Consider the following 13,393-nt stretch of genomic DNA (forward strand, 5'->3'; position numbering starts at 1 on the left):
GGTATTCTCACTGGTTTATTGTCAGAGTTGCAAAATGATTAGTTTGGCCGTTAAATTGATGAAAATTCAAACTAAAAATAGACCCGGATTGCGACGATCTGTACAAGTTTTTTTTTTTTAATTCTTAAGGAGCATTTCGGTTTCAAAGTGAAATACTGAATTCATTAATAGGTCACGAGTTATTTTACTGTTCTAGTAAAACCCTTTTTCCAGTCGTTACTGGATTAAAGTTTACAATATAACGATTACAATTAAGAAGTTCACCTTGACTGTTGTGTTGTATTACTTTTCACATTTCTTAAAAACCCTAAGATCGTTTTTAAAGTTAGCAAATTTAAATCCCTGTAAAAGAAATATAAAAGTATATTTTTTAATATTATATAACCAGTTTACATTCTAAAATTATGTTTGGAACGTCAACTCACAACAGACACAATTAAAGAACAAAGCATTGTGACACATTTTTACTTAATAATTTTATTAAATAGTCCCCAAATGTTGTTTTTCTACATTGATTTAATAACGACTACGTTTCCCCAGTATTGGTGTTGATTTAATTTGAGATTTTGACTATGCTTGCTGATATCTTGAAGGGATCGCTTGAGTTCAATTGTATGTTCTAAATTAGGTCTATTGGGGGTCTCTTGGTTATTGCCATCGTTTCATTTTCTGGGTTTACTTTTTACAAGCTGCCCCCATTTTGGCTCTTGTTGCTGTTCTTGTTTTTCTTTTTTTTTTTCAAAGGAGGCCTTAAAAGTAGAAAAGTGTGGTTTTAGTTTTTAGTTTCCGTTAATACATAAATTATTACATTAAATATATTATCAATAGTTTAGTTTCATAGTTGGTTGCTTTGCCAGTGTACGCAGTCTCTCCAAAATGCCTTGTGTTTCGGTGTGGGTGAGTGTGTGGTTGTGTTCGTGGTCGTGGGTGTGGGTGTGTCGTGTGCTGGTGTGAGTGAGTGTCCTGTGGTTGTGTCTTATAGTTCCGATCTGATCTCATCTCATCTCATCAGTATTCCCATCGCAATCCCATCTCCTTCTCCATCGCGAACTCCTCCGCACTGAGCTCCCAAAGTTGAACTAGAAATAGGCGACTCGATACAGCTTCTCTCAGCTGGACCCGGAAGTGGAGGTCACCTGGCTCCGTTGCAGGCGCAGCCATTCCACAAACTCATCCAGCATGACGGGCCCTGCAAAAAAGGCAATAATTAATATATGATTAGTGCTTAATAATCAGTGGTAAGCAATTGTACAGTCTACCTTCTCCAAATCTCAAAAGATCTACGTTTCAGAAGTTTTATTAAAATTTTAATTCCAAAACGGTTCCAACATTATAAGAATGATAAGAACCATTTGTTTCTTATAGAACTGAACGCTTAATGTCCAGTCAAAATTATCATTTATATCTTATACAAAAATATAAAAATGTTTAGTTTGAAACCAAACTTTTTCCGTATCTCTATTGATTACTTACATGCTCCGTCAATATCGTAATTGGATAAGTCAATGCAGATGGTGCGCGAGAACTCTAGAATATTACACCACTGATCCTTGTTGATCGCCTTGTACTTTGACTGCTCTAGAAACTGTGCAAACTGTGGATACAGAGGCCAGTGTTTGCCCAGGAGGAGTTGGAGCATGGCCTTGGCAGTCACAATATCCATACACCGTTGGTCCGAGTCCTGTAAAACAAGGTAAACTATTTTAATAGGAATTCATTGTGTATGAATGGAAGAACGTACCTTGGCAAAGTCATAGGCGTATCTGTAGATGCTCTTGAAGGAGTTGGGATCGTTGAGTATGCTGCGCAGATAGTCCAGTTTCACAACCATTTTTGCCGAAGAGTCGCAGTCCAGTTCTGTGAGGCCTTTCAGCCACTCCTGCTGGCTGAAAAAGCCCATCTGGGTGGCTCCCATTTTGTAGGCCAGCACCAGCATCACAATGTTCTCGGGCTCCACGCCGATATCCTCGCAGAATTTCTCCATGCCATCGGGACCTTAAGGATAAGATACGTTACATAAGCAAGTGTGGCCAATAAAAATATAAATATAAATCGAGATTTAAAAAAAAAATAGATAATATATTAATTGGTCTAAAAATTATATATAATTTTATATACAAAATATGTAAGTGTTGTAACAGAGATTAAAAATAATACTCAATTTTCAGTACCATAAACTACTAAAAAATCTTTAAATATTTAAGATTTTTAGATATTAAAGCAGTGACATCTAAAAATAATTTCCACTCACCCAAAGTCTCTGGTTCATCTGGAGTGGTGTATTCCTGGAACCATGTCAGACAACGTTTTTGACTGAAGCCATCCTCCGCTCTGATATGGCGTCTGCGGGATAGAAACAACAAGTTTTTGACTCAATTGATCGGGCACAATGATTCAATCAAATTCACACACTCTGCCATCTAATTAATGTGGAATTAACTGCACTGTTTTTGCTTTCACCACGTATACACCAGCGTTTTAATCGAATCTGTCGCTAATGCCGTGTGGCCTCTTTTGTTTATTTTATTCGACTTGCCTCTCCTCTGGGGTTTGTTTTTGAGTATTGGCCCCTAAAAATAGCGATAGTAAACATGGCAGAGCAGAGACGAGGCCAATGCCAAGAGCGGAGTCACTCAGGAAGGCAAAGAAATAATGCCAACCCAGATATGACAAATCGAATAAGGAAAACTAAAGGCTGTCGAACTTTTACGTTTTTCAGAGAGAATTCTTTGCATTGATTCAATGCAATATAAATCATCGCGCAATTAATATTAATTCATCATCTCATTGGAATTTACTTATGAAAGTAGGGGTTTTCCTTGGGCCAAATGTTATCAGAAAGTGCTTTTATGTGCAGTTTGTTGTATTAACTTTTTCTATTAGTAAACGTGTGCACAATATAATTTTTCATTTTCATTTTTCATTCAATCAAACGTTTTTTTTATTCCTCGGGATAAATATTTCAATTCAGTTGGATTTTACGTAATTTTCAAAAACAAAACTTTCTCTCTATGGTTTGCTCAATTAATACTAAATTTTAATTAACAAAATAGTTTATTACAATTTCAAAATAAAATTTACGTAATTTAAGTTCTCGCACATTTGACAGTGCAATGGAAAAATAACAGAAGGAGGTTATGTTATTGGAATATTTAATAAAATATATTAAATAAGTCCAGTTTTTATACCCTTGCTGAGGGTATTTTAATTTCAGTCAGAAGTTTGCAACGCAGTAAAGTCAAGATCCGGAACGAGCCAGATCGGACGACAAGACCATATAGCTCCCATAGTTCACCGATTGTTTCGTGAAAATTAAAATAATAAAAATTGGAATTTTGTAATTCTTTTGGACATAATTTTGGTTTAATAATTAGAACTATGCTTTTATTTTTATCGAATAATTTAGCTGAAAATCATTACAGCTTCAAAATTTAGATGTTTAAAGACTAATATATTTTTGTAATAACTGCAAGGGTATATAAGCTTCACATGCCCAAGTTTGCATAAACGTATTCGCTAGGTATAAAAATAAATAAAATGTGATTAAAGAAAGGTGTTATTAACGCAATATAGTTTCACGAGACATTCTACATACTTATTGATTTACCATTTTGGATTCTTAACCTATTATTTTGGACTTGGTTTTTCTCTCAGTGCCCTCAAATAAATATAAACGAATATCTCCCTCAGCGTCCCATTACCAGCGACTGCGCAGGCGAAAAGCGAGAGTGAAGTCCCGTCGCAGGACAAGGGAAGAGTGGGTTGGGAGTGGGTGGATTCGAGGAGGCAGCAGGACAGTGCGATTTTATTTGGGCCGCAGTTGTGCGCAGGACCCGAAACAGGAAACACGTCGTAGTTGCGTCGAGCGGAGATTGCAGCGTAAAATAGTCATCGGAATTGCCCAAAAAAGTGCCCAACGATTTGCTAGAGAAGATGAAACTGTCTGGCTTTTCGCAATCCCTGTCCAGGATCCAAAAATTGGGCAGTGGCCTAAACGGAACGCTGATTTGCTCGGCGCTCCTAGCACTTTTCAGTGAGTAATAGAGACTTTTGGGCCAGGGGATGTGGTATTCGTGGGAGGTGGGAGCACCGAAAATCGATACTGTCGAGGACGGTTTTGTGACACACTGACTGAAAAACGAACAGAGCTAGCTGGACAACCTGTGAAACCTTTGAAACCACTCCTTTCAGTCACCGCCGCCCATGGATTGCAGCTGAATTCCTTCACAACGAAGACGCCGCGGGTCAGCAAGTACACAACCAAGTCGCCATCGGTAATCCAAGCTCAGGATTTACCCTGTCCCAGTCATGGCTAATACTCGAATCTGTTTGCAGGCCTCCTCGATGAACCATGATGCCACCGCTTCGCTGTATCGATTCAATGCCACCAACGGCATCACCTGCATACTGATGCAGGTGGACGGACTAATCAGCATCAAGTACCGGAACAAGCTGAACGAGGATGTGGAGGCCGACCTTACATGCCCGACGATCCCCAGCTGAGTGGAGAGTGCGTCGAGTCCAACATGGAGATTCTCACCATGGACTTTAAGGGTTTCCGGCTGTCTATGACATTTAAAAAGGTGGGTGGGTAGTCAGTTAACAGTGATGGGAAGGTTCCATTTGTTAAGCAGCTCTTTTTTATATTATTCGGACAATATGTCTTACTAAAAAATTCTGTTCACATACTGAGAATGTATTGTACCCCAATTACGCCAACAAGTACAAAAGAAAAGTATATGGGCAGCACATACTGTGAACTTTCTATCCATGTTAAGGTCAGAGGTTGATTATCGACTAATGTTTGAACTTTTGCCCACAGTCATCTGGCGGCGAGGGTTGGTATATCAACCTATTCGAGCTGACCTATTCCTCCTCCAACTGGCTGTTCGAGCACCCCGATCGCCCCAACCTGGACGTGAAGCTGACCTCGCCCGCCCAGACGCCCATGTACTTTCCCACGCCGGTGGGCAAATCCTATGTGTGCGACAAGGAGCAGACTGTGATCATGTACGCCCCGCACGATTCCGGCGACCAGTCGGGGCACATAGCCAAGTTGTATCTGCGGGACATGCACATGCAGAGCTTCATGTTCAAGGACAGCGGCAAGTGGGGTCCGTCCTTCCACTGCAGCGCTACAGGATCCTATCGCGACGAGACGGCGCCTCTGGCCGTGGGCACAGCCCTGGCCATTGCCGTGCTGCTGACCATTTCCGGTTACGGCGGTTGGAGGTAACAGTTCCCCTTAATAAACCCCGAAAAATCATTCTGAAGGCCCGTTTCTTGTAGGTACTTCAAAATCAAGAAGGTGCAGTACGGTTCCATGGAGTGAGCAGACCCAAGAATCAAGTGAAGCGTTCGTTTTTGTTCAACTATTTGGTCATATCGTTGTCTACACATATCCCCCACGTTTGTTGGATCTATTGCAATCCTGTAGTCCTATTTTTAAACTTTAAGAGTCAAAATTAAGAGTTGTCCCGACAGATACTGAGATTAACATTTACGAGGTTATCGAAATCAACTAAAGATACATATATGAGAAATGCAAATGTCTTCCATATTGTTAATGTATAAAATAATAGCGCACCATATATGATTATTAAATGTTAATATATATCATTATTAGCCGAAAACTATTATTTACCAGGCAAACTAATCTAAGCGAAAGACCAAAATTGGCATCGTGGACGTCATATCAAATCTTGTACTCATGTTTCAGCAATTTTAACAAAGCATCTATACCGAATATCCGTTTTTTACGACACATTGTTAAACGAAATCTCCTGCACGTCCTATTAAACATTCATTGTCTCTTTGTCCATTCAAAATTTTGCCAATTGAAATATTGAAAGATATGTGTGCGGGAAAACATATAGGAACTTTAAATGCTTTTGTTTATAATTAGTATTAATGAGTTTAATAAAATTGGAAATAAATACTGATGCCTGCTGAAAAACATTAGTTTTTAATTATTGGTTGACTTTAATATAAAGGTTATCTGTCAGCGCTAGAAGAATTGCAAAGATAAGGAAGCGATAAGTAATTTATTCTACCGGTCTCCTGAATGAACAAATCTTATGAAATCAATCTGGACAATCAAAATAAAAATAGGTAAGTTCGTTACAAGAAATTTATATATTTTTATTTTAACAGTCTGCTGAAATGAATCCCCTATGCATTTCATCTTTCTTCTTTAAATAAATCATTTAACCATTCAACAAATCAAAACAAATCAGAAACAGTTGTATAAAGTCTAGCCAAAAACAATTAAGTAGTTTTCATTTGTAAATATTGTTGTTTTGATAAGGTAATAAATTAGTATTCTGGGTTGCACATGGTATCTTTTTTTAAAGGTACCAAAACCTGGATAAAAATTCAGACAACTTTATTATACTTGAATATACCAAAGAGTGACTATGATGATAAATCCTTTTAAAACTATAAAAACAATTTATATTAAACTTTCTTAAAATTTGTTTATGTTGATATAACTTTTACAATTTTCCTATTCCTATAGTTTTTTCCATTTGTTTGACTTTCGGTAAGGAGGTATTACGGGATATATTTTTATAAACCTTGTCCAATAGGCTATTTACATTCCATTTTATGAATAATAATTTTTTATTTGTCAGCTGTGAGTAATTTTGTTTCTTTTCTTGATGTATCATACAAATTTCAAACAGACGTGGAATTGAATTGGCCTAGGATTCTCTATACAGGAAACCAGATGCTTTTCCTCGAACAGATGATACAACAGCAAAGGACCTTTGTTCTTTTTCCGGTTTCCTATTTGTTTTTTATTTTTTTTTCACTCACCTGCTGCTTTGTTGTGTGGGTATGCTGGTGTAGCTGGTTCGGGCCCTCTTCGGTTGACCATGATCCATGTTGTCGCTAATATCTGCAGCTCGGCGTTTTCCCCGTGGCATGACTTATTGTGATGTGATTTGCTGAGTCTGTCCGTTCCGTCCGTCGGATGTAAATTTTGCTGTGTGGCACTACGCCGTTTAGTTTGCACCTTTGGGCAGGTGATTTGGGATGTGCACTTACCACTGTGTGTTTCCCGATGTCACCAGTAGTTCACTTTAGCTCCGAAGTGGTCAACTGTGGGGTAGGAAAAGGTTCCGGTTAATAGGGGTTTAATCACTTGCTCGTACGCTATTTTTAGGGGAGTTTTCTGGCAGGCCGACCACCCCCGAAACGCGGATGCAGCGAAGAGGTTTCACGGGATGCACACAGGACATCGGGGGATACATATGTATAGTGGCTATAGTGTATAGCTCATGTGTGTTTGAACTGTGTAGGCGTGTGTACATATGTTTTACTACACCAGGGCACGAAATACCGGCTGCTGGAAGGGCCTCGGATTCGCACTCGGTCTCGGCACCGGGGTTACGGATCGGGGAGCAAGGGGAACATGTCCGTGGTCGGCCTCCGGGTGCCACAGTCAGCAGCTGATACGACCGACGGACCGTCTGGCCTGCGCGTGCTCGCTTTTCTGCGTCGAACGTCGCCACGCCGAATGGCCCAACTCACGGCTGTCCTTTTCAACTGCGATTGATTGACATGTCCATAACCCGGCCTCCTTCTTTCGCGGAGTCCACTTGCACAGTTTACAGAAAAAACACTTTAATTTTTACCATATTTTTCAAAATCAATGTAATGTATAATTTCTTGGCGTCAATTAGAGCTGGGTTAACCACCCACGATACTATCGATACAAGGAGCAATTGCCATAGCGAAGCACTATCGGGTACTTTGGGTTCGATAGTAAACGGTATTAATATATCCCGGTTTTGAAACTTAACAACACTAACGCTTTTATAGGGTTGTCAAATCACAAGCCTTTAATTTAAACATTTTCCTGTTTTAATTAAATAATTATTTGTTTATGTTTACGTTGAGCTTAATATTTATTTTATTTATCATTTATTATTTCAAGGATGCTAAGTTAAGCCCTATAAATACCACCCAATATTAAAAATGCTATGCTTGGACTTCATTTTCATGAGCAGTTTAAATATTGTAATATATAATATATCCTTGAAAGTCTTTTTAATATGTATAACAAATATGGGAAATTACCATTAATCAATATTAAAACATTTTTTTTAATAGTTAATAAAAACAAATTTTATAAATACAACCCAACGATACTATCGGCTGAAACTCAACCAACGATAGTATTGGTTGTGCCATCGCTGGTTAGACAGCTCTATCTTCTATACTCCAACAGAAAAATCAATTTTTCCCAATTGTAAACACGATGGCAGACAAAGAGTGGTTTCCTAATCGAAAGTAGAAGATCCCACCATGCCGAGCTCGTATTTGTTCGCCGCCAGCAGCGAAGGACGCGTCTACACGCTGTCCACAAGCTCCGGAGCCTGGCGCGAGCTTCCCTACCTGGGATTGGAGTTCAAGAAGATCTGCGCGGTGCCCAACTTCCTGTGGGCCATCGGCGGCGACCGCCAGGTGTACGTGCATGTCCACGGACTGGACGTGCCCATCCGGATACGGGAGGAGTCGTACGAGAACGAGCGCTGGCTGCCCATCGAGGGGTTCTCCAAGACGCTGCTGCCCACAGATCGGTACAGGTACTCCTCCGCGGATGGCAGTGTGGAGCGCGGCGTGGACAAGATCCGGCTGCCCTCGAATGGCCTGGCAGTGGGACGGCGACTGGCACCTGGACCTGGAGCTCGATGGCCAGCCGCTGCCCGAGGATGGCTGGATGTACGCCCTGGATTTCCCTGCCACGTACTCGGTGAAGAAGTCTTGGAACTCCTACGTGCGTCGCCGTAAGTGGGTGAGGTACAGAAGGTACGCCGCCCTGAACAGCTGGTGCGCCGTGGCCCCGCTGCACAAGGATCCCACCCAGGAGCCCTTCATCGACGTGGCCATCGGTGGCACCTGTGTTCCCAACGCCCCCGCCGGCACTCTGTGCGTGTGGGCCATCACCGCTCATGGCAGGGCCATGTTCCGCACAGGAGTGTCCAAAACGGCGCCCGAGGGTCTCCGCTGGACCGCCGTGCCCACTCCGACGGGTAGCGAACTCTCCCAGATCAGCGTTGGACCGACGGGATTGGTCTGGGCGGTTCTCTACAACGGGCGTGTGATTGTCCGCACTGGAGTCACCCGGGACAATCTAGTCGGAGATTCCTGGCTCGATGTCAAGACCCCGGTGGCCGCCTGTAGCCTGCGCATCGTTCACGTCTCCGTGGGCACCGATGCAGTGTGGTGCGTGACCAACGATCATCACGCCTGGTTTAGGAGGGGCATCAAAGGCGAGGCAGCGGGCATTAGCGAGGATTCGGCCATTGGCAAGGGCTGGGTAGAAATGGTGGGCAACATTTCCATGATCTCTGTGGCGGCCAATGATCAGGTGAGCTCTCCTCTGCATTAACACTTACAAACAATGAATAACGCATTTTTCTCCAGGTCTTTGCTGTGGGAGCTGCTGATCGTTGCCTGTACCACCGCTCTGGGGTGACTTCCGCCGATCCCACGGGCAAAAAGTGGCGTTTGATTCAGTGTCCCATGCAAATCAGCCGCACTTCCAGCTCTCTATCCATTGTCTCCCGAAAAAGTGGAGGCAGCAGCTCAACTCCTGGCTCAAAGCATCAGAGCTTCTCCAATCTGTACTCCAAGGAGAAGGAAAAGGGAGTTGTGGAGACCTGTGCCGTCATAGAAACCGTGCCGAATAGTTCCACGGGTTCCTGCTCCAGCAATGGAGGCCCGCCTGGTCTTCTCAAGAACGAACGTTGGAAACTGAGTGCGGACTCTCCTCCGACCATAGGAAGTTTGAACCTGAACGATCGCCACAAGCAGCGAACTGCTGCTCTTCGCGAGACCTCGCATGCCTCCAGTGCCCCCGCCGCGGATGTGGTGGAGATTAGCGGGAAGTTCGAGACACAGCTGAGGAACCCAAGGGCCTGGTCGCCCGTGCGAAGTGTTGGCTCCGTTGTGGGCACCGAAGCGCACCCAGAAAGCGATTCGACCGTGTTCGAATCGGACTCCACGCACCACGGATCGGATGTGTTCCTTGGCGAGGATGACGACCACACGGGCTCCCAGTTCTGGACAGAGTGCGGCATACTGTGGAGCTGCGTTGCCCCGGGTGCGGTGACCGTAGATGCCGGGAACATGCCCAATTGGTTTAACGAACAGTCGACCAGCGACAGCAAAGTGGATGTAAATGCCAATTGGCGCAAGGATATTCTAGTCAAGCTACAGAAGCGGCAGGAGAGACTCGCCAAGCTGCAGACTGTGGCCAAGTTCGAGAAGGCAGTAGAGCTTTCTTCGTGGGTGAAATCGGCGGATGCTCGCTACCAGCGACCTGGCGGCGAGTTCGAGGACTGCATCATCGAACTGGAGTGGGTGAGCAGCGGCAGTGGGACGAGTGGCGGCGCCAGCGACTCTGGCACTTTCACAGTGCTCAGTCCGGATGGAGCAGCCACGAAAATTCAGTTTCCGCTGTCGGACATCACCTGTGTGCAGTGCTGCAGCGAAGCAGGAGCACCGCGGATCGCCATCCATGCACCCCATCTACCTGTGAACTGCTCGCCGGTGAAGCTGCAGTTCTCCAGCGATTCGGAGATGGAGGATTGGCTTTCCCACCTGTCGTCCGTGTGCAGCCAGATCAACACGCTGGTGGGCAAACCGGCCAGCAATGCCATCTGGCTGACCAGCGAACTGGGAGATGTGTTTGTTTTCGACGCGGCCAATATGAAGGCGCAGCAGACAAGTGAACCCGGAGGACGGATATATGGAGAAGATGGACGTGTCAACTTGCGAAACCCCCTACTACAATACTCTTACAATGGGTAAGTGGCTACAATAACGTACCTGATGAATAGGTTTCGGTTAATGTTGCTCCAATAGTGTTTGTATAATAATGGTCAGTCCAGAACTTTTAGGTGTTAGCTAGGCCAAACTTTGTGTTCTAAAATATAAATAAGTGACAGGATAATTTTAAGGTTACTGCTTTAAGATTCTTCTATGACATCCAAAATCTATTGTGGCAAAAGTTTGCTCTGAAAACATAAACTAGGGCAGAATATTTGTGGTGTGTTCTTGTATCCACTTAAAAAGTTTCTAACGATTTAAAAACATTTGCATAAGTTTTGGATTTTTCCTTTTTTTACATAAATGATTTCAAATATAATATAATGGTCAACTGCATGGTTGTCTTACAGAATGCCGTGTGGCACTGAACTGGAGATATCCGGCTGTGTGTACGATGACGCTGATCAGATACGCTTCGACCTGCAGTCGCACTCCACAGTCAAAGTGCAGCCGCATCGTGTGGAGAAGCACCGAGTGATTGCCCTGCATCTGAATCCCCGTTTTAACGAACGCACCACGGTGCTCAACTCGATGAAGGAGTCTGAGTGGCTGGATGAGATTCGCAATGACAAGATGGCATTTGGTCCGGGTGCCACATTTACTTTGAAGATAAGGTGAGAAGCGCCACAATTGTATTGTCCTTAGTACAATGAATAGCTAAACCATATTCTTGCACATCCATTCAGGGCTTTGAAGGACCACTACCTGATGATCGTGAACAACGCCGTTTACACCGACTACAAATACCGCATAGATCCGGAGAGCGTAACCCGGCTGTATGTGAGCGGTCGTATTAAGCTCTTCAGCGTGCTGTACCGCTGTCCTTCGCTTATTGTCTCCATGGAGCGGATGCACTGGCGCCAAATGGGCGGCCACATTAAGCGGATATTCAACAGCGGCGTGGACGTGGTGTGGGGCATTTCCTGTGACAACACCGGTTGGGTTTACAACGGAGGCTGGGGCGGAATGTTCCTGAAGGGCCTGGAGGGGTCGGGCAAAATCAATCCCATGATTGACACGCACACCTACTATGTGTACGAGAACCAGCGCTGGAATCCGATCAGTGGGTTCACTGCGAAGAGTCTGCCCACTGACCGGCACATGTGGAGTGATGCCACTGGCCGGCAGAAGCGCAGCAAGGAGCACACCAAGCTGCTGTCCACGCACTGCGAATGGATATCGGATTGGGCCATTGACTACAACATTCCGGGGGGCGCCGATAAGGAGGGCTGGCAGTATGCCATCGACTTTCCCGCCAACTACCATGCCCACAAGAAGCTCACGGACTGCGTGCGCCGGCGCAGATGGATGAAGCGGTGTCGCCTCAGCAGCAGCGGTCCCTGGCAGGAACTAAGTCAGTCTAAAATACTCGATGCCGCGCTGCAGGTTTGCCTAGATTTAATACGTATTACAACCAATTCCTAATCAATTTCTTCTATAGGTATTGGATGATGATGTGGATAGCAGCCCGGGTGGGAACAACACAGCTGTATCCGCCTGGGCCATCGCCTCCAATGGCGATGTCCTCATACGGCACGGGGTGTGCAGCTTGAATCCGCGTGGTGAGTCCTGGGAACACATCACCAGCGACCAGCCGCTCGTAGGGATCAGCGTGGGACCCACGGGACAGGTGTGGACTGTGGCCCGCAACGGAATGGTGTTCTTCCGGTACGGAATCAGCAGGCAGAATCCTTGCGGCGATGCCTGGCAGCAGGTGGAGGCTCCTGCGGGCGTGACTTTTAAGGCGATAAGCGTGGGACGCGCTGGGATTTGGGCGCTGGACAACCAGCAGCGATTGGCTGTGCGAAAAGAGATCTCGAGGACCTTCCCTGAGGGATCCCACTGGCAGTTTCTGCCCAATGCCGCCAATGTGCCGCCGCACACGGACCAGCATTGTGGCTTCCGGTCAGTGTCCGTGGGCTCCGAGGTGTGGGCCATTTCCTTGAATGGCATTATCTGCAGGCGGTGCGGGATTACAAAGGATAATCCAGCTGGCGTGGGATGGAACCTCGGCATTGCGGTAAGTTATATTTATACCCTTCATAAGTTTAATTTGAAAACATCAAGTTGTTCCCATTTTAATTTCAGGGCCAGTGGCAAAATGTCTCAGTCGAAGGATATATGTAAAAGGTTCTTATTTCCATATTTGGACATTCCTATATACTTACGGACGTTCCGTTTTGTTGTATTTATGCATATATTTATAAGCTTTTTCGAATATGCCAACGCTTATTCAAAGTATTTAAAGTCAAGTTTTCCCCCTAAACTATTTGTATATGTAAATTTATTATTTAATTTTATTTGTACCGCTTAATAATTTAAACATATATTTATGCCATATGTTTAAGGTAATTTATTTGAACAGAAACATGTGTACAATGTTGCGTTTAGTCAAAACAGATCAAGCAGTCGTGATTATTTTGCTTTGATGTAAGAAAGTATTAAGCCTCAAGAATTAAAGTATTAATGTGACAAAAGAATTGATGAGAAAAGATAAATTTATTTAGTGGCGGTAAGTATTAAATGTTTCGCATAGTAAATGGTACTTTCTTAA

General features: G+C 44.1%; 3 protein-coding genes across 8 annotated transcripts; 2 read left to right on the forward strand and 1 right to left on the reverse strand.

Moving 5' to 3' along the window:
- Nucleotides 1–459: 459 nt before the first annotated feature.
- On the reverse strand, nucleotides 460–7,778 carry LOC128259982 (DCN1-like protein 4). Of its 6 annotated transcripts, XR_008268102.1 has the most exons (8): nucleotides 7,638–7,778; nucleotides 7,048–7,101; nucleotides 6,817–6,985; nucleotides 2,252–2,343; nucleotides 1,742–1,995; nucleotides 1,474–1,681; nucleotides 809–1,189; nucleotides 460–749 (listed from the first exon to the last, which is right to left on the reverse strand). XR_008268102.1 is itself a non-coding variant. In XM_052992641.1 (7 exons), exons 3-7 carry the CDS (start codon nucleotides 6,924–6,926, stop codon nucleotides 1,110–1,112), a joined length of 744 nt encoding a protein of 247 aa, XP_052848601.1. In that variant the 5' UTR covers nucleotides 6,927–6,985; nucleotides 7,048–7,101; nucleotides 7,638–7,778; the 3' UTR covers nucleotides 460–1,109. The 6 variants fall into 6 exon arrangements, 5 of the variants coding, with proteins under 5 accessions (XP_052848601.1, XP_052848604.1, XP_052848602.1 ...); XM_052992641.1 differs by having other exon boundaries at nucleotides 460–1,189; XM_052992644.1 differs by having other exon boundaries at nucleotides 460–1,189; nucleotides 6,817–6,995.
- On the forward strand, nucleotides 3,490–6,472 carry LOC128259969 (lysosome-associated membrane glycoprotein 5). Its single transcript, XM_052992622.1, is given in 8 exon segments — nucleotides 3,490–3,497; nucleotides 3,691–3,757; nucleotides 3,889–4,033; nucleotides 4,192–4,274; nucleotides 4,336–4,474; nucleotides 4,477–4,583; nucleotides 4,823–5,232; nucleotides 5,290–6,472. Coding segments are annotated over 8 exon segments (1,002 nt in total). The 3' UTR covers nucleotides 5,333–6,472.
- Nucleotides 7,779–8,284: 506 nt separating the features above from the next.
- On the forward strand, nucleotides 8,285–13,306 carry LOC128259961 (tectonin beta-propeller repeat-containing protein). Its single transcript, XM_052992613.1, is given in 8 exon segments — nucleotides 8,285–8,649; nucleotides 8,651–9,376; nucleotides 9,433–10,743; nucleotides 10,745–10,821; nucleotides 11,190–11,453; nucleotides 11,526–12,225; nucleotides 12,281–12,859; nucleotides 12,928–13,306. Coding segments are annotated over 8 exon segments (4,035 nt in total). The 5' UTR covers nucleotides 8,285–8,310; the 3' UTR covers nucleotides 12,967–13,306.
- The last annotated feature ends 87 nt before the right edge of the window (nucleotides 13,307–13,393 follow it).

The sequence above is a fragment of the Drosophila gunungcola genome (genome assembly GCF_025200985.1).
Source record: "Drosophila gunungcola strain Sukarami chromosome 3L unlocalized genomic scaffold, Dgunungcola_SK_2 000014F, whole genome shotgun sequence".
In the NCBI taxonomy this organism is placed as follows: domain Eukaryota; kingdom Metazoa; phylum Arthropoda; class Insecta; order Diptera; family Drosophilidae; genus Drosophila; species Drosophila gunungcola.

Coding starts and splice junctions, on each gene's coding strand:
- LOC128259982 (XM_052992641.1), bottom strand. CDS start 6,926: ATGCCACGGGGAAAACGCCGAGCTGCAGATATTAGCGACAACATGGAT. Junction 1,996..2,251: donor AGATGAACCAGAGACTTTGG/GTGAGTGGAAAT, acceptor CTTATCCTTAAG/GTCCCGATGGCATGGAGAAA. Junction 1,190..1,473: donor TTACGATATTGACGGAGCAT/GTAAGTAATCAA, acceptor CCTTTTTTGCAG/GGCCCGTCATGCTGGATGAG.